At 39.0% G+C, this 22,709-nt stretch overlaps 1 protein-coding gene across 1 annotated transcript in view; it reads left to right on the top strand.

Annotated features, from left to right (window-relative positions):
• The window catches only part of kcnh4a (potassium voltage-gated channel, subfamily H (eag-related), member 4a), a 37,041-nt gene that overhangs the window by 1,322 nt on the left and 13,010 nt on the right, over window positions 1-22,709 (top strand). The window contains exons 2-9 of the mRNA XM_072442296.1: window positions 11,069-11,302; window positions 12,487-12,618; window positions 12,856-12,989; window positions 15,082-15,334; window positions 17,794-17,951; window positions 18,234-18,441; window positions 20,041-20,235; window positions 21,120-21,319. Of these exons, the coding sequence (XP_072298397.1) occupies window positions 11,069-11,302; window positions 12,487-12,618; window positions 12,856-12,989; window positions 15,082-15,334; window positions 17,794-17,951; window positions 18,234-18,441; window positions 20,041-20,235; window positions 21,120-21,319 (1,514 nt within the window). The remainder of the gene's footprint in view (window positions 1-11,068; window positions 11,303-12,486; window positions 12,619-12,855; window positions 12,990-15,081; window positions 15,335-17,793; window positions 17,952-18,233; window positions 18,442-20,040; window positions 20,236-21,119; window positions 21,320-22,709) is intronic.

The raw sequence follows: 22,709 nt of genomic DNA, 5'->3' as shown, positions 1-22,709 counted from the left end.
TGTTCCCCCTCTCAGCGTTCTGGCGACGGTTTGCCCAACAACAACAAATAATTTAAAAAGTACATTGCAAATATAAGACGGATATATATTTTAGAAACAAGAAAAAAACATGGACACACATTTATTAACTTTCTAGCAATTTTGATGTATGTTTGTGTTTGTTTTGTTAGTTAAAATGGTGAATTAATTCTATTTAACATGATCTTCAGATGCTGATTAAAATATCCAAACACATATATTCCATAATCATTAAATAAAAAGACTGCAAAATACAGAAAAGTAAAAAAAAAAAAATTCTCTAGATTTTTCCAGATTCATTTTCACTACATTTCAGGACGTAAATCACTTCGTTGTCTTTTTTTCCGCGCGTTCTCACCGTTCACTGCGATTGGTTGAACGCACCTGTCACTCAAGCGCGGAAGAGGCTGACGAACAGAAAGAGTGGGCGGGGATAAGTGTCTGAACTCGACCGAATCAAAAGACTCGGCTCGTGATTCGAGTTTCATCCCCGTCGCGCCTCTGCACCTTTAAAACCTGTAAAAATCTTACACATTTTCACTTTTTCAGGTCGTCACAGATTTGGTTTTGATGATATATAGTGACTCGTTTAAAAATACAAAGCCCAAAACCTCGAGATATACACTTTTGTGAGGATAAAACATTCATACGTTGCTCAAATTCGCCTGGACTTGTCACTTCTCTAACGCAGAATCGGGCGGTGGATGATTCTGTCCCTGTTTGTGCACGAAACCACGGCTACAGCACTCAGACCTGACGCACTGGGTTTATACAAAACAATGACGTATTCCGTGTCAGAAAAAGTAAAGTTTCGCACCAAACTAAGAAGAGAAAAACTCACAGAATATTGTCAAAATGGCTTCTGTTTCTGTGCAAAGTGAGAGGTCTTTGTCCCGAGTTTTTGCGTTTCTGCCGTGAACCTAAAGGGCCCGAGATGAGCGCTCCAGATGTCGGGGAGGGTCTGCAGATTGGGTCAAATGCAGAGGATAAGTAAAGCTAGCTTACCATAGTCGACTCTTTATCACTCGCCGCTTAAATGTGCGCCGTGCAACTGTGTCGTCTCCACTGAGATGTGCCTCTTGACTACGCTACGTTACTGCTACGTTACGCGCTTATTCAAGTACTATAGTTCACATTTATTGAAGTTTATCCGTGGGTTTCAGCGCGATGAGTGATTAGGACCTTTGCACACAGCGTTGACAGTTTTAAGGCAAATATTACGGCTTTTGAATGGAAAAAAGTGCTCAAAGCGTTGCATGAAACAGGAAGTTGAAACCCGTGAAAGCGTCGAGGTCAAAGTGGTTTCCTCGTAGCTGCAGGGACAACGAGTTGGACTAAAAAAGCAGGATTTATTGTTGTTGTTTTTAATGGCGGCAATTATTCTTCTTCTTCTTCTTCTTCTTCTTCTTCTTCTTCTTCTTCTTCTTCTTCTTCTTCTTCTTCTTCTTCTTCTTCTTCTTCTTCTTCTTCTTCTTCTTCTTCTTCTTCTTCTTCTTCTTCTTCTTCTTCTTCTTCTTCTTCTTCTTCTTCTTCTTCTTCTTCTTCTTCTTCTTCTTCTTCTTCTTCTTCTTCTTCTTCTTCTTCTTCTTCTTCTTCTTCTTCTTCTTCTTCTGTTTTATGGCGGTTGGTATTGTTACATTACTGCCACCTACTGTAGTAGTAGTTGTTGTTGTTGTTGTTGTTGTTGTTGTTGTTGTTGTTGTTGTTGTTGTGGTATTGCTTTTAATGGCGGTTAGCAGCCAACTGAAAAGGTGCACTTATCGCCACCCACTGTAGCTGTATGTCTTCAAGTATGTGTTTTACGCTGTATGTTTAAAAAAGAGAGAGAGAAAGAGAGAGAAAAAAAGAAAGAAAGAGGGAGAAAAAGAGAGAGAAAGAGAGAGAGAGAAAGAAAGAAAGAAAGAAAGAGAGAGAAAGGATTTGTGGTGATCTGTTTGTTCAAATGATTGTCCTAAAAAGGATTAATAAAGTATATCATATCTTGTTTTATCTTAATACTGTTGAATATTACAGCTAAAGCATAACAAAAAATCTCCATGGATACGGACACGTTTTAACCAAATCATTATTCAAAGTATAGATTAGATTAGATTAGATTCAACTTTATTGTCATTGCACAGAGTACAGGTACTAAGACAACTAGTAAGTATTGTTTTTCTTCACACCACTTGCACATTAAATACAGTATTATTATCTTTTATAATAACCTTTCTACATTCATGTCCTATAAAACACAACATGTGAAAACGGCGTCTTTGTGCCAAGTGTGACACACAATCTTTTCTGGCGTGGACAGTTCTGTAGCGTAGAGTAATGATATCTTCACAGCGCCCCCTGGTGGATGTCTGCATTTGTCTCGTGAGAAAAGACAGACCACGTTTGATACACGAAAACCTCTCAAGCTTTGAAAATATACTTTTATCTTTTAACTATATTAGAACATGCCCCAAACTCATGACATCATCTGGTGTAAAGCAATGTGCTCCTCTGTGTTTTTAAAGTCCACTCACCTTCACTAGACTCACAATGATCCTCACTGCACATCTAACCAACCTCCAGTAAAGCATCTCTTTAGTTTTAGCTATCAGTAATTATATTTACGGTAGAGGTTTTCCATCCACAATTTAGTTATAATTAACCAAGATATTTTAGATCTGAATAAAACCAGAAATATGTAACTTTTACGGTGGAGCAACAGGATTCAATGTGCATAGCTTTTTGTTGGATGCCACCCCTCGTCCTTTTCTTTTCATTAATTTATTTAATTTATTTAATTTATTTAATTTATTTAATTTATTTAATTTATTTAATTTATTTAATTTATTTTTATTTATCATTATTATTATTGTGTGTTATTTTATTTTGTATTAATATTATTTGTATTATTATCATTTCAATCATTATTTTATCATCATTATTATTTATTGATTTTATTTGTTCATTTGTTGTTTCTGTGCACATTTAAATGAATTTAAAGCCCATTAATATGATGCCGCTGAGAGACTCAAACAGAATGGTTAAACAAAATAAGACTTTTTATCGACACGCTCTTTGCCTTTGTGCTTAATTGCCAAGTTGCCCCTGTATTCGCCAATGGAGATAATTAGCATTGCAATAAGTACGATGGCTCACAATTAGCACTAATGAAGGGATAAGGGACCGAAAGACGTTATGTAAAAGTCGCTCTGCAAATTATTGAGTTAATTCAAAGTTGCTCTAGGCTGAAAAAAACAAAAGGATAAATATAAAGACATTTTCTCACATATTCTGACCTCGGACGGCCTTGACAGACGAAAGAAAATGAATGTAAAAGCGACACAAAATTTCATAAGGAAAGAAAAGCAGCACTGCAATTAATATATCAATGCAAACATTACCGTATTTTCTGGATTATAAGTCGCTCCGGAGGATAAAGCGCACCAGCCAAAAGAGCATAAAGAACATGCTAACAAGTTTAGCAAAGCATCAGTTTTACCCCAAATCACTAAATCCATTGAATTCTTCTTCCTCTGTGTCACTTCTAAACAACTCCACAAACTCCAGAGGAAGAGGAAGTGCAGATTCTTCTTCTGCGTCGCTTAGAGCTTAGAGCGCCCTCTTGTGGTTGCCACTTTTTCATAGTTTTGGCCGGGGTGCGACTTATACTTTTTTTTATTCTTATATAGCGACATGTGATATTATTTGTTATTTTCACACTTGCAACTCCATTTCATACTCCAGTGCAACTTATATATGTTTTTTTTCTTCTCTATTATGCATTTTTTGGCTGGTGCGCACCCGCCAAAGTATGAAAAAAGGTGCAACTTATAGTCCGGAAAATACGGTATATATACTTAAGTAATATGATGGTTGAATAGATTAAAAGTGCATTGAAGGTAACTTTTTGAGTGAAGCCTTTTCCACCTTCGAGTTGTTGTTCTTACTGTGCAAGATTTCAGGCAAAAATAGTCTTCAATTAACTAGATTAGTTAATTACAGGTGTTTTTAGAGGACCAGAAAAAGAGAGAACACACGCTCTTACTGTGAAGGGGCTCGTTTCTCCATAAACTTTACTCGTAACTCTCTGGAGATGTTCTGACTTTGAAGGGGAAAAACCTGCTCTTTCGCCATGAAGAAGTGGAGTGACGCGGGTGGCGAGGCCCTTAGCGGGAATATTACACGGTGCTGCTTTAATTACCGTGGAGACGAGCAAGTGGTGCCACCAAGTCACAGTAAGAATGCTTTTTTAGGTGCACAAAAAACATATTATTGAACACACAGATTAGAGAGTTGAATGTCAACTTTCCAGGAAAAGCAACACAAATCTCCATGGAGACAAGCAGGTGGAGAACGCCAGAAAATTACACCTTGAAAACCTTTCCAAAAACATCAGATTATTACTTCACTAAAAAGAGATACAAAAATAAATAGGAAAAAATAAATACAATTTAAAATGTAATTCATTTTTTGTTAAATAAAATTAATTGATTAAATATAAATCAAATATAAATCAAATATAAATTAAATACATTAAATAAATACAATAAAAATACATAAATAAATAGAATTTGAAAAATAAAACATAAAAACATAAATTAAATGAGGTAAAATGAATAAAATGAATAAAATGAATAAAATGAATAAAATATTCCTGCAAACATATTTTATTCTTGCACTAAAATGCCCTTGTAAGTTGTTGGGCTAATCAAACAAAATGTCCAGACACTTCCTCTCATTACAATGCTGCAAATGAAGCTGGATGTGGAGGTACAAGCTCCGACAGCAGTGACAGCAGAGAGGGCACCGTGGCAGTCACTCCGTAGGTGCAAATTGAATCGCAACCATATGCTTTATACATTTTTTTTCTTTTCACGCCAATCTCTATGGCAACTGAACAGTGAAAAATCTTGTTCTGTTTATAGTTTCTTGTTGGATTAGCAGCAGCAGCAGCAGCAGCAGCAGCAGCAGCAGCAGACTGTCTTATCTAAACTCATCACTGTTGGCGTTCACTCCACAAAACAATGAAGGCTTTTGAGTTTGCGCGTCTGTTTAAATACAGATCTGAGCGCACATATGACAGGCAGGTGTTTACTCTTGTTTAGAACGGTAGATAATGGCTGAAGACAAACACGAAATACTATCCTATATTTGTTTGGATTCAGAACGGGCTGGACACACATTATGGCCTGTTTGAGTAACGTCCTCTGTCACAGCCTTTCTCTTGCACAGCAAAACGCCTTTGTGTGCATTAAAACACAATTAAGAGATTTGAGAGTTTGTGTGTTTTCTTTTACCCAGCACAACCTGAATTGCCTTTCAGTCTAAAAGAATATGACTTCAGAGCTGCACAATTTCTTTTCTTCTTCTCTCTAAATAAACATGTATTCATATGAAGCCTTTTTAACCCAATTGTTTTATTTGTATAAGATAAGCCTTTATTTGTCCACACAATGGGGACATTTCAGTGTTGCAACACAAGTAGGTACAGAAGTAAAAGAACAAATAACTTATAGAAAACTTTTTTAAAAACAACAATAACCTCTTAATAGAAAAGCTCTTATAAAAAAATGAATTAAAACAAATATTTTATGTAATTCTATACAGATGTGAACAAAACTGTCCTAAAATACACAAAAGATAAATCGTATTCAGCCTTCTGATATCTTCCTGCTCACATGAACGCTATTGTCTCAGAAAAAATATGGCAAATTGAATTTTGAAAACTGGACAAAAGTGTCTCCGAAGGAATAATCTCTTCTTTGATTCTAACAGCGTCCTGAGACACACCATTGTAATCTAACAGTGTGAATAACGAGTATGAATAAGATGACGTTCCAAACTTCAAAGACGGAGGTAGAATTGGTTTTGCGATGAGAAAATATGTATAAAGAATCTCATCATATCATCTTAAGCGTGTTGTTCAAGGACGACGCTGCGTCCTGTGAAGTGAAATCAAATGAAACAGAACTTGGCAAATCAAAGCGTTCATCCAGTCCTCTGTGCAGGCTTAAAGCTGCACTGTGTCACATTGCTGATTCTCTTTGACTTTACAGAGGTTTTGGGGCTTTGTCTGGAATGTTCCACAGTCTGACATCGAACAGAGCAACGTAGCTTTTTTACAGTTTTATTTTCATGGCTTCACCTTGAAAAACACATATTCATAGTAAGGCACGTTTCGATTGGCGCAGTATGGGACAGCGGGGTCCGCAAAGTGAGCCGTACTGCAGTAACCAGTCCATATATTATTGTATTATAATATTTATTTTTTTAATCATTAGTATTAGGCCCGAGCGCCACAAGCTGGCGAGAGGCCTATTAATCTCGTAAGGCCGTGCGAAGCACGGCTGCGAAAGTGCGCACGTAGTGCGCACGAAATCGAGCGCGAAGCGCTCGCCCACTTCCAAACACTCTCTAACGCACTCCTCCACTCACGCACGCCCCGTGCATACTAATTAGTAGTAGGAAAATGGAACATTACCGTTGTAAACAGGCGAAGCCCGTGCAAAAGTGCGCACTAAACGAGCACGGTCATCATCCCCATATAAAGCACTCATTTGCCCTAAGTAGCTCACGAATACGTTCCCCATCTCTTGCATGTTCCGTGCATATAAGCATGTAATGCAAAAATTGAACATTATTACAGTATAGAGGGCCAAAAACACAAAGTGGGCGGAGCCCACTCAAAATTAACGAAAGTACCCGTCAGTGACCAGGGACCCACACCATGAGGTAGGAAAGCGCGAGCGCTTTCCGAAAATGTATAGTTTATGATATTTGAAAAATTGGAAACATTGTTTTCGCATCGGAATATTAGTCTTTCTTCTTTCTTCTTTCTTTCTTCTTCTTCTCGGGACTAACCCCCCTATTTTTCACCCAGTGAACATTGACGAAAAGTCACAAAAATTTGCACACCTCTAAAAATCGTGCCTCTCTACATTCTGGCTATTTCCCTTTTCTAAAATAAAAAAAATTGGCGCGTCAGCGCCCCCAAATGTACCAAAAATGCATTGAGATAGGAAATGACCCAAAAAAAATCTGATCCTAGAATCATGAAATTTGGCGCAGAGGTAGATGGTGACAAGAGAAGTAAAAAATATTATTACGGCAACGCCGTCCACCCAACCAAATGTCGGCCATATTGGTTCAGAAATGGCTATGCATGACTCGGGAGTTTTTCCAAACGTCGTACTTTTACGAACTCCTCCCAGGGCGTTGGCTCTAAAAAGCTGAAATTTGGTGAAAATGCTACTGAGGAGTGGGACATCAAAAGTTATTCAAATGACATTGATACCTGTCACGGTCTCTGTGCGGCAAAGCCGCAAACTGTAGCAAGAATTTCCGAAATCTCCCAAATTTAACATTTCTGCCGTTTGCGCGGATAAAGTCTGAATTGCGTCAAATTAGAATCAGTTGTTAAACTCTTTGCCCTAAACCTACTTGAAGTGAAATTAATTAATTTGGCGCCACAGCGCCCCCTACAGATTTTATATGGAGGTTAAATGTTTAGTTTTGCGAAATTATCTGAAATTTGACACACAACTCAATTTTGGCATACCCATCAAAAAAGTAAATGAGACTCATGTCATAATTGTTATGGCTTTGCCGTAGCGATGACCGAAACCTTCCATGTTATTCCAATGGGGAAATCACCAGAACATGTTTACACTTTAGACTTACACAACTCCTCCCAGGGCGTTAGCCCTATTAACCCGAAATTTGGTGAGACTCATCTTCAGTGGTGGACCATCAAAAGTTATCCACATTTTCATTCAAAGAGTCACGGTGTCTGTGCGGCAAAGCCGCACATTTTGCCAAGAATTCAAAATAAAATAGCTTTTTGATGGTAAAACAAAGGGGAGAAGATGTGACAGCGTCACAGATTCAGCAGTAGGCGTAATAAAAGGACAATTGGGGCGCGTTAGCGCCCCCTCCTCTTGCGGTGTGGCGGCGGCGGCGTGGCGAGGGCCGATCATTGCCGCTTGCGGCTATATTTTGTGTTTATTATTGTGTTGAACATACGTGGTATTTGTTTTACTGCTCTGTCTCGGTCCTTCAGTCTCTTCTTCTTCTTCGTGCGTTCCCTTGGCGACACTTGTATACATTTGAGGGTCGTGACTTCCTCTTCCTTTTTCCTCATCCCGTGTTGGGAAGAGGTCAGTCATCCCTCGTAATCCTTTATTTTAAGTGTCCTTTTGTTATTATTTAGTCTTTATTTGTCCCTGTTATCACATTATAGGTTTATTTAAGTCAATATTGAGCTCTGATGTTGCGCTGATGTGTTTTATAATGATGTGAGCGTTGTCATCTTCTCTATAGTTTGGGCTGGACCTGCGGCGTAGTGGCACATGTTCATTTTTGTGTGTTTTTATGTCGACCAGAATAAACAGAGAGCGCCTCTAAAAGTTGGAGGCAGAACACACTGGTCACACTGCTTCTTTTGAGGTTTCTGAACTCGTGTTTCAGAGGTACGAGTGGTTCCCGACTTGTAAATTGTCCCTGGAACAACCGCCCGACTCAAAACTCCTGCTCGGAAACTCAGAGAACATGTCAGAGAGAATCGAACACGGCTGTGCCCTGCGTTTGGTGGAAGATAAACTCCCGACAGCTTCGTTAGCGATAGTACCTTTGTTATTTTCCTTTTGTCCACTCTCTACCGCCCCCTGCTGTCTGTGCTGCGCTGCCTCTGAGCCTCTGCGGTTACGTTCGTGTTCTTAATGTACACACGGAGCGAATGGCAATATTTTATGAACTGGAAATGTGCTGATAACTATGTCCGGGTCAATAAATGAACTTAAACGGACCCACATTTTGGCTGATTTGAGCACTTTCCTAGTTGTTTTTTAACTTGAGTTGTTACTGTTGTTTTTGTTCGACTGGAACACATAAACGGATCAGACCTGTAACTTGACCCGTTGCACCCTTTTACGTTTCACAGAATTAATGGCTGGCGGTTGCGCGGTAAAGACGCTCCAGCCGCAGGATCATTAGCCGTTTTCTCTCGCCTTCCTCTCCTCTTCCTCCCACACTTCCTGACCCTTCCTCTCCTCTGTGCTGCTGCTCGTGTTACGTCTTCTCCTGCCACAAACTCTTTCTTTCACTCTGGTTCATTTTAACAACAATCTTTGCTGCTGGAGATAAAAGCCACGGTTGCTTTGTGCACTTACTTTCAACCACTTAGAGTTTAAAAAAAAGAAAACAGCGCTGCAACATGAGTTTAGCCTGAAAATAAAGCAAAAGGGACATTTCGCTGAGTCATCTTGTCTCACACTAACCACAAATAACCACTATCTCGAATACAAGGATAATATTTGTTAGTATATCGTCAATTATTATTAAGTATTTCCATTATTTTCTTATTTTAATGACATTGATGTACCAAATCCTCCAAATCAGGCTTTAGGAGACATTTTCTATTCAAATACTATTCAATTACTATTCAATTATTATTATCATTATTTTTTTTTTTTTTTCTGTAGTTGTCCCTGTACCTCTGATTGGGAAATACTGTTAGATTACATAGTGCAGGGAATGATTTATTGTGCATGCCTTGGTGTGTTTTGATAAATAACAATGAATGTCAATGAAACCCACCGCTAATATAAAAAATGAGGTTCAGCATATGTGGCTCTCCCTTTTGGCTATTTCTTATAAAAAATACCACACAACAAATAAATTCATGAATGAGACATGAATACGAGCTTCTGCCCCCATCGGAGGGTTGGACTCGAAAACCACCATCAGAAACGTGCGATAACGATCTATCCACGATGTCTGGACCGGACGCCCACATCGCTCGCTATATTTAGTCTTTCTGCGAAGTGAACCCACCTCCAGCTTTACGTCAAAGTCCACTTTGATCCGTGCATTTGTTGTTGTCGGAAAGGCTGCGGTGTAAAAAGCTCCACACTGGTTATGGTTCGGTCAAACTTTCATTCGCACTGCCGTTTTAGCGATGTGAGCGGTGGCTGAAAATAGACCAATGTTAATGCGATCAGTAGAAACAAAATCACTGAAGTTGAAGTTATAATGACAGGGAATCAGTCAGCGGAGACGTTTAATTTGCCCACTAACCTGAAGATTGTTGGTTCAACCACCGTGGCTACACAGTCTTGGCTGGGGTGCAACTTAAACTCCAGAGCGACTTATATGTGGTATTATTCGTTATTTTCACATTGACAACCACAAGAGGGCGCTCTAGGCTCTATGTGACGCAGAAGAAGAATCTGCACTTCCTCTTCCTCTGGAGTTTGTGGAGTTGTTTAGAAGTGACACAGAGGAAGAAGAATTCAGTGGATTTAGTGATTTGGGGTAAAACTGATGCTTTGGTAAACTTGTTAGCATGTTCTTTATGCTATAGTTATCTGAATAACTGTTCATATGTTACGTTAACATACCAGACACTTACCACAGTTCTGTCTGTGCCTCATGTAGCTGAAGGTGTTAGCGTTAGCATACGTACACCTATTCACCATGTTCTCTCATCTGTTATTATTTTAAACTGTATTTCAAGATTAAATGTTTGTTCTTGGTCTTAGATTTTTATCAAATACATTTCCCCCAAAAAAGCGACTTATACTCCGGTGCGACTTATGGTCCGGAAAATAATGGTAGTGTCTTTCTATCTTGGGAATTCCACTTATTTAGTTTCAAGAAAGGCCACGAAAGTTAAAAATATTTTTCGAGCTTCTGGAGCAGTTATACGCCAGGCGAGTAAAATATTCAAGTTGATGGACCTGTTCCAGATGAATGTGGTTTTTTGGTGTTTTTTTGGTCAAATGATCAAAGTAGCTATAGCTTTCTGTCAAGTATATCATCATTTTTGACCAACCAGATACAACGATCAGCAAGAATCATGGGAAAATGACAAATTCACATTTTCTCAGACACTCCCGCTCGTGGTGTTTTATCGAGGGCGACAAATTAGCAAAAAAGTCGTAGCTCTATGGAAAAGCCTGTGGAAACGATCCAAAATCCGGTACATGGACTTTAATTGAAACAAATAAAATCAGTAAAAGGTTTCAATTGCAAATCACGGCCTGTATCCTGAAATGTTTGTCGTTTTGTTTTCCAGATAGTAACTTCTTGCTGGGAAACGCCCAGGGTCGCCACGGTCACCCCATCGTGTACTGCTCGGATGGCTTCTGTGAGCTGACGGGGTTCGTGAGGACGGAGGTGATGCAGAAGACGTGCTCCTGCAGCTTCCTCCACGGAGCAGAGACCAGCGACAGTGTGATGCAGCAGGTCCACAAGGCGCTGGACGGACAGCACGAGCACCAGACGCACGTCTGCTTCTACAAGAAGAGCGGTACGGGAGGAAACAGGCCTCGCAATATGAAGGGATGATAACAAATGATAACAGATGACAGAACAGATGATAGAAGAGATGATAGAACGGATGATAGAACAGATGATAGAACGGATGATAGAACACATGATAACGGATTGTAGAACATACTATAATGGATGATAGAACTGGCGGTAATGCAACAATTGGATGCCAACCGCCATAAAACAACAACAACAACAACAACAACAACAACAAACAATAACGGATGATAGAACGAATAATAACGGATGATGGAATGGGTGATAATGGAGGATAGAACATACTATAATAGATGATAGAACATACTATAATGGAGGATAGAACATACTATAATGGAGGATAGAACATACTATAATGGATTACAGAACACATAATAACAGATCATAAAACGAATGATAGAACATACGATGATAGAATATACAATATTGGATAATAAAATATATGATAATGGATTATAGAACATATGATGACAGATGATAGAACATGATGCTGACTTGGTTTAGTCCTGTTTAAGTCCTGGTTTAGACCTGATTTAGTCCTGGTTTAGTACCAATTTTGATGTGGTGAATGTGCAAGTGTGAATGTAACCAAAAACACACATAAAAGACCTTTTATAAGAAAACATTATTAAACCACAAAGTATTTTAAACAATTACATTTATTTGTAATATAAACCTTTTTTTTTTTATTCTTTCTAGAAACCTTTAATTAATTGATAAGGTATTTTTTAAACTCTAATGTCCACTAAATTATTGTTTCGTTTGTTCGCCTGAATGAAAAAATAATCGCTTATTACATTGTAATAGACAAAATTCTATATCAATATCTAAACAAAAAGAAAACATGAAAACTAAACCTTAAAAAGACCAAATCATCACATAACAACGTGAGTCTGAACTTGAATTTGATGCTTTGTTTTAGTGAATTTGTTGAACTTTATTTGGCACTGAAATTGTACATTTGAACAGTCAAAACCAGACTGACTTTTAATAAAAACGACTGCTTCTGCAAACGATTATTTCAAACCTGAGTGCTAAAGCTAGTGCTACTGCTACTGGAAAAAGATTATGATAAATGAGCTAATCACAAAATCCAATCGTATTCTTTGTTAATTTCTTATTATTTTGAGACAGTGCAATTTACTAACTGTGTGAGCTCCACAGGTAATGCGTTCTGGTGCCTTCTGGACATCGTTCCAATTAAGAATGAAAAGGGCGACGTGGTTTTGTACCTCCTGTCGTTCAAAGACGTGAGCGATTCGTTTGGGAAGAGCCACCACTTCTCAGAAACAGAAGGTAAGTCCTCCACCAACGCCGTGAAAATGACTTAAATTTTCATATTTACGCGTTTTCAGTCACTTTTGGGGTGGCTAGTTTTTATTTCTAACTGGTTTTATTTATCTAACTGGTTTTTCACATATGTTTTTGTATTTCAAGCTAAATTTGACAAATGACATTGTTTTTGGTGCGTGTTCGTTCTTCTTCACTGTCATTCAATCTGTGTTTTGGCGTTGTGGTTGTGTGGTTTCGCAGGGACGTCCGACGCCGTTTATCAAAGCAGGAAAACCCGGCGCTCACACTTTGCACGAGCCCAACACAGGGGCCAGACCGTCCTGCACCATCTCACCGACCTGCTCCACAACAGACGCAAGCGGAAACTGACCAATGTGAGCGACTATCTGTGCACATCTGACCTTTAATTGATGGTTTTTAGGGTTACAGTTAAGTATCATGGGCTTTGATACAGTTCATTTTAATGGTTTAGGTCAGGCATGTCTGAACTACGGCCCGGGGGCCAAATGTGGCACTCAGACTAATTATTTTTGGCCCTCTGGCTTCATGCTAAGTCGGTCCGAACAACAATAAAAAGCACAAAAGTATAATAGTATTTTTAACTGTAAGATTGGAAAAAGTCAAGTATTTTGATGTTATACTAACCTAATATTGATGTTCCAAGTCTATAATTCACGTAATTCCTTGATGCTTTGTATGAATTTCAAAATGCGGCCCTCAGACTTATTATTGTTGGCCCTCTGGCTTCCTGCTAAGTTGGTCCAAACAACAAAAAGTAGTATTTTTAACTGCAACATTGGAAAAAAGTCCTGCATTTTGATGTTATACCAACCTAATATTGATGTTCCAAGTTGTATTAAAGGTGTGGAGGCTCATCGAAACTATGTCAAAAGCAAAACTATGAATAATTCACGTAATTCCTCTGCTCCGTATGAATTTCTAAATGCGGCCCTCGGTGAAAAAGGTCTGGACGCCCCTGGTTTAGGGACAGTGCCACACATTTTCCTTTCACAAAAGAAAACATACCGCTCTACAGCAGGTTTGGCCTGGTTTAAACTGGTTTACGTCACTGTATATGAGCCTTTCAAACCATTAAAACGCTTCCAAATATCTATCGACACACTCTTTTATCTAAAACACCACTCGCATTAAATGTGTGCTTTTCTCTTCACCTGAGTTACTTTCCTTCAGTAAGTAGATGTATTGCGGTGTCGTTTCACTCGGCGATGCATCAGCCCGTGCTCTGTTTTTCTGGGATTGTCTTCTTTGCGATCAACTCGGAGACTTTAATCTAAAAATATGCGAATGTGTGGAAGGAAATGGTCGGCTGTATTTTCCTGACCAAGCAATGTCAACAAACACAGAAGGAAGTATTTGAAATAAAGTTAAGCTTTTAGAACACATTTGAGTGACACTTTCATTTAGTGGAATCAGAGACAGTTATTTGAATTCAGAGGAAGACACAGTCGTTCTTGCAATTTAGACATAAATCTGAGCAGCATGCCAGTAAAATTACACAGATTATGTTTAATTTAGTGCACAGTTCTATGTGAACACGGGCAAGTAAAGTCTAACCCTGTTTTGTCTTTATTTTGCTGATTTTATCCATCTATAAATTCATAAATTGTACTTAAGCCACAAACTAAATATCGGCACAAACAATGTTTTAGTCTTTAATGATTTAGTTTTTGGTTTTTAACAGCAAAATAGAGGTAAATAATAACAATAAAAGTTTGTCACTAAAAACTCTTCCTAAATTCTGGAATTGAGGCAAAAATGAAGTGGAACATGATGTGATTTTAGTGGAGAAACTGGGATTAACCTCAGAATACCACAAAATATAAAAGAAAAAGTAGATTTTGGCAAATGAAAACTGTAACTGATGTCAAAGCATAATTAAAAGTAATTTAGTATTGTGTTTTACATAATTTGTTTATTTAATAGAACATTATAACAGATGATATCAACTTACATAGTGTTTCTTTAAAATATATATAATTTTCATGTATTTCCATTTTTAAATATACAAAACATAACCAAAAAACACAATAAACACAGTAAGACCTGCAGAAGACATTTAAAAAAAACTTATTTGGTCCAAAGTCTGTCAAATTTTGTATTAAATTAAGTCCAAATGTGATTTTTTTTCTTTTCTCCATCTTACGTAAGTTAAATATAATCACAAAAGTGCATCACAAACTGTGTATCTACAGATATGAGATGCATTAGATACTTAGACACCACATAAACTGTGTGTGAGGCTCAAATACAACTTTGCTCACCGTCATTTCTACTCTGAAATTCAAAATTGGTTGGAAAAAAAGACTGAAAGACAATTGCATTTAGATCCTTTGTCAGTTAACGATTGAAAATGTTCTTTACTATTGCACGTTTGCCTCCACTCACCTCCATCGCGTTTCAAAGGGTCTATAACGGCACAAACGTGGTGCTCATCTGCATTTCCAGAACATGTTCCAGAAGCCGTCCCTGCCGGAGTACAAGGTGGCGGCGGTGAAGAAGTCCCGGCTGATCCTGCTCCACTACAGTGTCTCCAAAGCCCTGTGGGACTGGCTCATCCTCCTGGCCACCTTCTACGTGGCCGTGACCGTCCCGTACGACGTGTGCTTCGTGAACCACGACCCGGACAGCGAGCGCCACTCACAGGTCAGCCACGGCATCATGGCCAGTGACATCGCCGTGGAGGTCCTCTTCATACTGGGTAATTATGTCCAAAAATCATCTAATTTTCTCAGTGGAAATGTTAAAGTGAGTGTATTAGAGGTTTTTACGATATTCGAATTTTGACTTTATTTGGTGTGTTTATACCTGTTGTACATATACATGATAGTTTTACACCAATCGAGCAGGTATTTGTGGAGAAAATGTTGAAAAAGCTGTAGAAAATGACAGGAAGTGACATCACACTCGGTACACTCAGGTCATTCCGGTCAAAGTTTATGCGTAAATTACACAAAATAAACAACTTTTTTGACATTCTAAACATAATTCAACAAAATAAAGTCGCTCTCATATATTTTTATTTGTCAAATAAAAAGAATTGTGACATTAGATGAGTTTTTGCCAGTGTTTGCTGGGTAATTTCCTGGTGTGATGTCCTCAATTACAAACAGGAAGTGAAATTATAAACCTAAAAAAATTCCTTCTGTGAAAACGTTTTTATAATTTTTAGCAACATTTTAAATATGTAAAACTGAACTGCATTTTAGTTCAATGACTTGTCCGACCTGTAGGGGGCCCTTTAATGTTGCTGTGACGTGTCTTGTCGGCCGGTTTACACACACAAAAACCCCACAAAACGGAACAAGAACAACCCAAATCGGCCATTTCTGATCATTGTAAAAGACAGAACCACATTATGGACTAAAACGGAGCTAAAATCATTGGGACAGAGGACAACAAACACCGTCTCTGGATTAAAGAGGCGATTGCAGAAGTGAAACGTGCCCGCGGTGCTATAAACCAGGACGAGGGGGGCCTTTTCACTCTCCCACACTTATAATACCGTCCTGAAGAAGTTGGACTGCAGATGGCAAAAACCTGTATGAATCAGCTGCCGAGACGCATCGCAGCGACATTGACGGTTAATAACGTGCGTCTCCGCGGGGAAACCGCCGCAGTCGAGGGGGGTGTTAATCAGTCTGAGAAGATGCTAAAAATGACTCCTGAGGTGAGATCTCGGCGTAATAAACGTGTTAGATTCTTACCTTTCCAAACGCTTTTAGCCGGTTTAGTCACGCGGTGGATGTTGTTTGCCCACTAAAGCAGCGTTGTCATAATGTCATAATGTTTGGAAGTCACACTGATTTATTGAGATTCAAGTCTGTCTTGCCAGAGAGTCTATATCGATACAGACGTGGCAGCAACACTGAATTAATTAATGATGGGCAAAATGTACGTTTCTTGCTTAAACTTAAGTAATTACAGGCTCTGCACAGAAGGATATTTGATGGCGTTCAATTTGACACTTTTTCCAGTTGTTCTTATGATCGTTTTCTTCTATTAAATACATTAACTTGGCTTTATATAGTCTGCGTTTAGGTCTGGTGGACAAAAACAAATAATGAGATAAGATTGTCTAATGTCTGTGTTGTTGTTTGTCTTTTATGGTTTTTGCTCTTGTTCTCATTATTGTTGCTGTTTTGTATTTGCAAATAAATAAAATAAATAAATAAGAGGATAATATAACCTTTATTTGTCCCACAATTAGGAAATAGGCACAGAAGTATAAGAATAAAAACAGATAACTTACACACTCTTATTTACAGCTGTTATATGGACAGAAAAATTATAAATATATCAAGAAAAAGAATATACCGGTTGATTATAAACACAACACAAACAACAAAAAGATGCTCGTAATGGTAAGTGCATTATACTTAAGTTGTAAGTCATTTATAGTCCAATATTTTATCTGATTCAGTTTGATACAGTTTGATTTACAGTATTAGGGGCGGCGTTGAGTCTTCTTCCTGACGGTAACACGTTGTACTCTGAGAATTGTGGATATTAAGGGTCTGCCGTCTTTGTACCTTGTTTCACCACAGCTCATCCTGTATCTCCTACAGTGGTCTGTGATCCCTCTGTCCAATTACCCAAAGTTGTCCAAAGACAGCTCCTGAAAGACGTGTGTTGAGTCTGATGCCCCCGGTTTGTGCCATATTTAGATTCTCTTTGTCCCACCTCTGCGTTTAACAGGATGTGATCGCACATTCCTCATCTGTCGCTGACGTATTTAATAAAGTTTAAGAGTCCTCGCGGCGCAGTTTACGCCGATGACGCGCCGCGGTAACGACCTTTATCGCTGTAATACAATTTAAAAGGAAAAATACTTCAAAGTCATTTATAATCTATCTCTCAGTGTTTTCGCTCATTTTAACTTTGCTGCTGTTTTGTCTGGTCCAAAATGTTTCAATCCCCACCGTTGCCAGTAGAGGGCTCTAGAGCGTTGTGAAAAAGAAAACGTGGTGAGAGAACACGCTGCTATGGCGCACAATTCTGAATGCTGAATGTCTTGATTTGACTCGAATCGATAGTCATCACACACATGTCGCGCTTTGAGCTTTGAATGTTATAAATAGAACTTCTGTGGATCCTTCTTTTTCATACAGTTGATATGTTTTCACTTCTGTTCTTTCCCCGTCTCTTTCTTCTTCCCAGACATTGTTCTAAATTTCCGCACGACCTACGTCAGTCAGTCGGGTCAGGTGGTCTACAACCCACGCTCTATCTACATCCATTACTGCACCACCTGGTTCTTTGTCGACCTGATTGCCGCGTTGCCCTTTGACCTGCTGTACGCGTTCAACATCACAGTGGTGAGTCCGTCAGCCTCACAGCATGCACACTGCACAGTACTCTGTCTTATTCATTTGTAACGAAATCTTATGTGGGCAAATCGCCTTAATCGCACAAAACAGCTGAAAAGACTGTTAGCATAGCGTGGCTAATTAGCATAATGAATGAGCATCAAACAAAAAAAAACTGCTAATATTAAACAATTATTTTTAGAGATATTAATTTTGTTTTTTAATCAAATTTAATACAAATGTGTCTGTACTAAAAACCCACTGATATGGAACACTGGACCTGTTTCTCAGACTTCCCTCATGCACTTGCTGAAGACGGTCCGGCTGCTGCGTCTCCTCCGTCTCCTGCAGAAACTGGACCGGTATTCGCAGTACAGCGCGGTGGTCCTGACCCTCCTCATGTCCGCCTTCGCCCTGCTGGCTCACTGGATGGCCTGCGTCTGGTACGTGATCGGTCGAAAGGAGATCGAGAGCAGTGATCCGGTCATCTGGGACATCGGTGAGTGTTGCCATGCATCTCACTAATGCAAATAATCATCAATAGTCAAGTCAATGGTTTGAACGTGGTCTTTTTACTTGGTGCTCCTGACAAGCAAAACCGTAACAATAGCTACTGTGGATTGCTATGTCGGGATTGTGTCACGCTTGGAGGAAGGCCACAAATCCTTGCATGCCATATTTTACGGACTATAAGTCGTTTTGGCCAAAAAATGCTTGCACTGGAGTATAAGTCGCAAAAAAACACCCAAAAAACACATTCATCAGGAACAGGTTCTTCAACTTGAATATTTTACTCACCTGGCGTATAACTGCTCCAGAAGCTCGAAAATTATTTGTAACTTTAGTGGCCTTTCTTGAAACTAAATAAGTGGAATTCCCAAGATACAAAGACACTACCATATTTTCCGGACCATAAGTCGCACCGGAGTATAAGTCGCTTTTTTGGGGGAAATGGGGGAAATTTATTTGATAAACTCCAAGACCAAGAACAGACATTTAATCTTGAAATGCAGTTTAAAATAATAACAGATGAGAGAACATGGTGAATAGGTGTACGTATGCTAACGCTAACACCTTCAGCTACATGAGGCACAGACAGAACTGTGGTAAGTGCCTGGTATGTTAACGTAACATATGAACAGTTATTCAGATAACTATAGCATAAAGAACATGCTAACAAGTTTAGCAAAGCATCAGTTTTACCCCAAATCACTAAATCCATTGAATTCTTCTTCCTCTGTGTCACTTCTAAACAACTCCACAAACTCCAGAGGCAGAGGATGTGCTGATTCTTCTTCTGCGTCACGGTTGTCAGTGTGAAAATAATAAACAATATCACATAAGCACCCCGGCCAAACTATGAAAAACTTCTGGTCCGGAAAAGACGGTAATTTCCAAGTAATTTTTTGCCATTACTGAATATATTATTAATTATAAAAAGGGTGGTTGTTGTTGTTGTTGTTGTTGTTGTTGTTGTTGTTGTTCTGTTGCTGCAGTCTTAGTTTGGATGAAGTTTTTTTTAATAAACAAAGCAGATCATTATGGAATGCATTCATTTTTTATTATTTTATTTTTATTCTTTAAACTATAGATTTTACACACATACAGCTCTTCTCCCCCATATTTACATCTGTAATTGTATGCATCCGCTACTTTTTGTTATGCCATTGTATCCTTTGTGTTGTTGGTATTAAAAATATATTGAGAACTTATTGTGACCTTTTTGTGACAATCTGCTCATTATAACTAATGTTATTGTGAGTCAATGTTTTTCTGTTAAATGCAGCTCTGAATATTTGTAGTCACCTTTCTTGGTCTTGCAGCTACTTTTTTGTTATTCGATTGCAATGTTTTCATTTGTAAAAAACTAAAAAAAGACTAAAAAAAACATTGCACATTGTTATTTAGATTTTAAAGCAACATAACAATACTTTTAAAATGATAAATATAAGCCAAAAAACATCATATTTGACGAAGAAGCCACATTACAGAATAACAAGTTGGGGGAAAAAAGCAAGTAAGTAAATAATAATCTGGGGTTCAGATGTAGGATGCTCTGCTTTCTATGCCTTACACCTGATGCTTTGTGGTGGTCCAGGGTGGCTGCAGGAGCTGGGGAAGCGTCTGGAGACCCCGTACATCAACAGTTCAGTGGGAGGACCGCCCATGCCCAGCGCCTACATCGCCTCGCTCTACTTCACCCTGAGCAGTCTGACCAGCGTGGGCTTTGGGAACGTGTGCGCCAACACCGACGCAGAGAAGATCTTCTCCATATGCATCATGCTCATGGGAGGTCGGTCATTCGCCTTTGTGCTCCAGTTTTAAGAAGGTTTATGTGTGTTTTTGGCCCAAGATATCACAGTATATCTTTACAAACTGAGCGTGAGGAGGGTCTGCCGCCTGTTGGTGTGCTGAAGCTGCCAGTCCAGTTACAAGTCACATCTATGGACAGGCGACACAGGGCTGCACAAAGTACTTCTAACACATTATTGGCTGAAACCATAATCAATATCACAAACAAATTAAATATATCACAATAACTGTATGACTGTTAGAATGAAAAGTGGTCGTAAGGGTGCTTTTATTTTGGATTTTACTTATTCAGTGTAAATTAGACTTGATTTAGTCTCTATCGAGTTATTATTTCAACAGAATTTGCCTAAATTCAGGTTTAGTTAAACTGAAATGATTTTAGAATGATGAGTATACGAAAATATTGCAAAAATGTCCAACATTGTAGTAAGTATGCATGTGTTTTAACGGTATTTTAGCAATAAAAACATGTCCGATTAAAGAAATGTAAGATAATAATCATAATACATATAATTATGGACAAATAAATAACACAGTGGACATTATCGAAAGTAATTCATATTTATCATTGTTTTCAATAATGTTTATGTTCATTGTATCCTAATTTACAATCTCTAGTTTTATATTTTTCCATTAAAGTACTGTATTTTTCATCTGAGATTGATCTTTGAAAATATAAAGCAACAGAGCCTTTATGCCAGCTAAAAAAGAGTAAAAGAAATCGTTTAAAATACATTCTCCTGTGCCTTTTATTTGTCCTTGACTCACAACTTTCAGGCTGAATCACCATCAAAATAAACGTTGTGGGTTTTGTTCCCTGTTTCAACCTTGGTCTATTCATCTTTGCAAATGTGTTCTCTCCAGCGCTGATGCACGCCGTGGTGTTCGGGAACGTGACGGCCATCATCCAGCGCATGTACTCTCGCCGCTCGCTCTACCACACCAGGATGAAGGACCTCAAGGACTTCATCCTCGTGCACCGCCTCCCGCAGCAGCTCAAGCAGAGGATGATCGAATACTTCCAGGCCACGTGGTCGGTCAACAACGGCATCAACGCCAACGAGGTGGGCAAAGAGCAGGGACTAGAGGGAGGAGGAAGAGTGGTGGTGGAAGGAGGAGGTGTGGTTAGAAGGAGGAGTGGTGGTGGAAGGAGGAGGTGTGGTTGGAGCTGTGGTTGGAGCTGTAGTGGGCGCAGAAGTACGTGGAAGTAGTCATAGTTTTAGGAGGGTTAGTAGTAGGAGGAGAAGTTGTAGCAGTAGTAGTAGTAGGAGGAGGAGGTGTGGTTGGAGGTGTAGTAGGCGCAGTAGTACGTAGAAGTAAAAGGAGGTGTAGTAAGCATATTAGTCGTAGTATGAGGAGGTTTAGAAGTAAAAGGAGGTTTAGGAAAATGTCATGGAATCAGACAATACACCGATGCTATTCCGTAACACATCGAGAACACAATTCAACTTAGAATATGAAACGACACAGAAATATCAGACATTTGTATGGCAAGCTTGGGAGAAAACGCGGGGACTGATCACGCAGGCTGTGGTACGCAGCCTGCGTGATCCTCCTGCGTCTCATCCCGTTTTTTCCCATGCTGGTTGGTTTTATTAGATATTCTGGAATAGGCGGGTCACATTTCTCATTGGTCAGCCTCACATCAAGGCACTTGTTTTACAGCTGGTATTTTTCCTAGAGATCAAGCCTTGGGTAAACATTACCCAAACTCCTCTTGGCTGTCACCCCCCTAGGGGAGTAAACATCCTTTGGCCCATCTTTACGACCCCTTCACAAATGCAGTTTGTCACACACCTGTTCTTCTCTTGACTAATGATGCAGATAAAATATCACTATTATGCAGATAAAATACATCACAGAAATAGAATCATATATTCAAATTTTATCACATTTCCCTCCTGTTTATCAAAGCATTAGTCTACTGTCTCATATGCCAAACACATTATTCTTTTCAGTTTTCAACATGTCTTTCATATAGGTGTTAAAATGACACTTTTACACACAAAAGGTTAAGCACAGTTCTCAAACATTGAACACACTCCTTTTCTCTCGGCCCACAACATGTCTATATTACTGTCCTAAATTTTGAGTCAGATTGGTCAATCTCTGTAATTTGACAAACAGACAATTTATTCACCCTATAATTTTGTGCGGTGTGATGGGAAATATAGAAGTACAATCGGAAAGCCCTTAAAACCCGCTGCTCTGTGGTCAGTCAGTTTGACTCGTCAGGGACCTCTCTGGACACCCCAATAGAATCAAATACGTCGTATCAGGTGCTACTGGAACCAGATTGTCCACCAACCTCTCGCCTTGACCTTGCGGTATGGTTCTGGGTGATGCTGATCTTTGTTCTGACCATGGCTGGCCACAAAAGGGATACATAGGCACAACGTCCCACAAGTGTCCCCACACCACCATACGTTCTCGCTTGGTTTCTTAAGAGACCTT

Source organism: Eucyclogobius newberryi, unplaced genomic scaffold (assembly GCF_026437365.1).
Source record: "Eucyclogobius newberryi isolate DKJ021-1_F unplaced genomic scaffold, fEucNew1.0.hap1 SCAF_13, whole genome shotgun sequence".
Taxonomy (NCBI): domain Eukaryota; kingdom Metazoa; phylum Chordata; class Actinopteri; order Gobiiformes; family Gobiidae; genus Eucyclogobius; species Eucyclogobius newberryi.
Note: the sequence above shows the minus strand (reverse complement) of the source record. Positions and strands in the feature narration are given on the sequence as shown.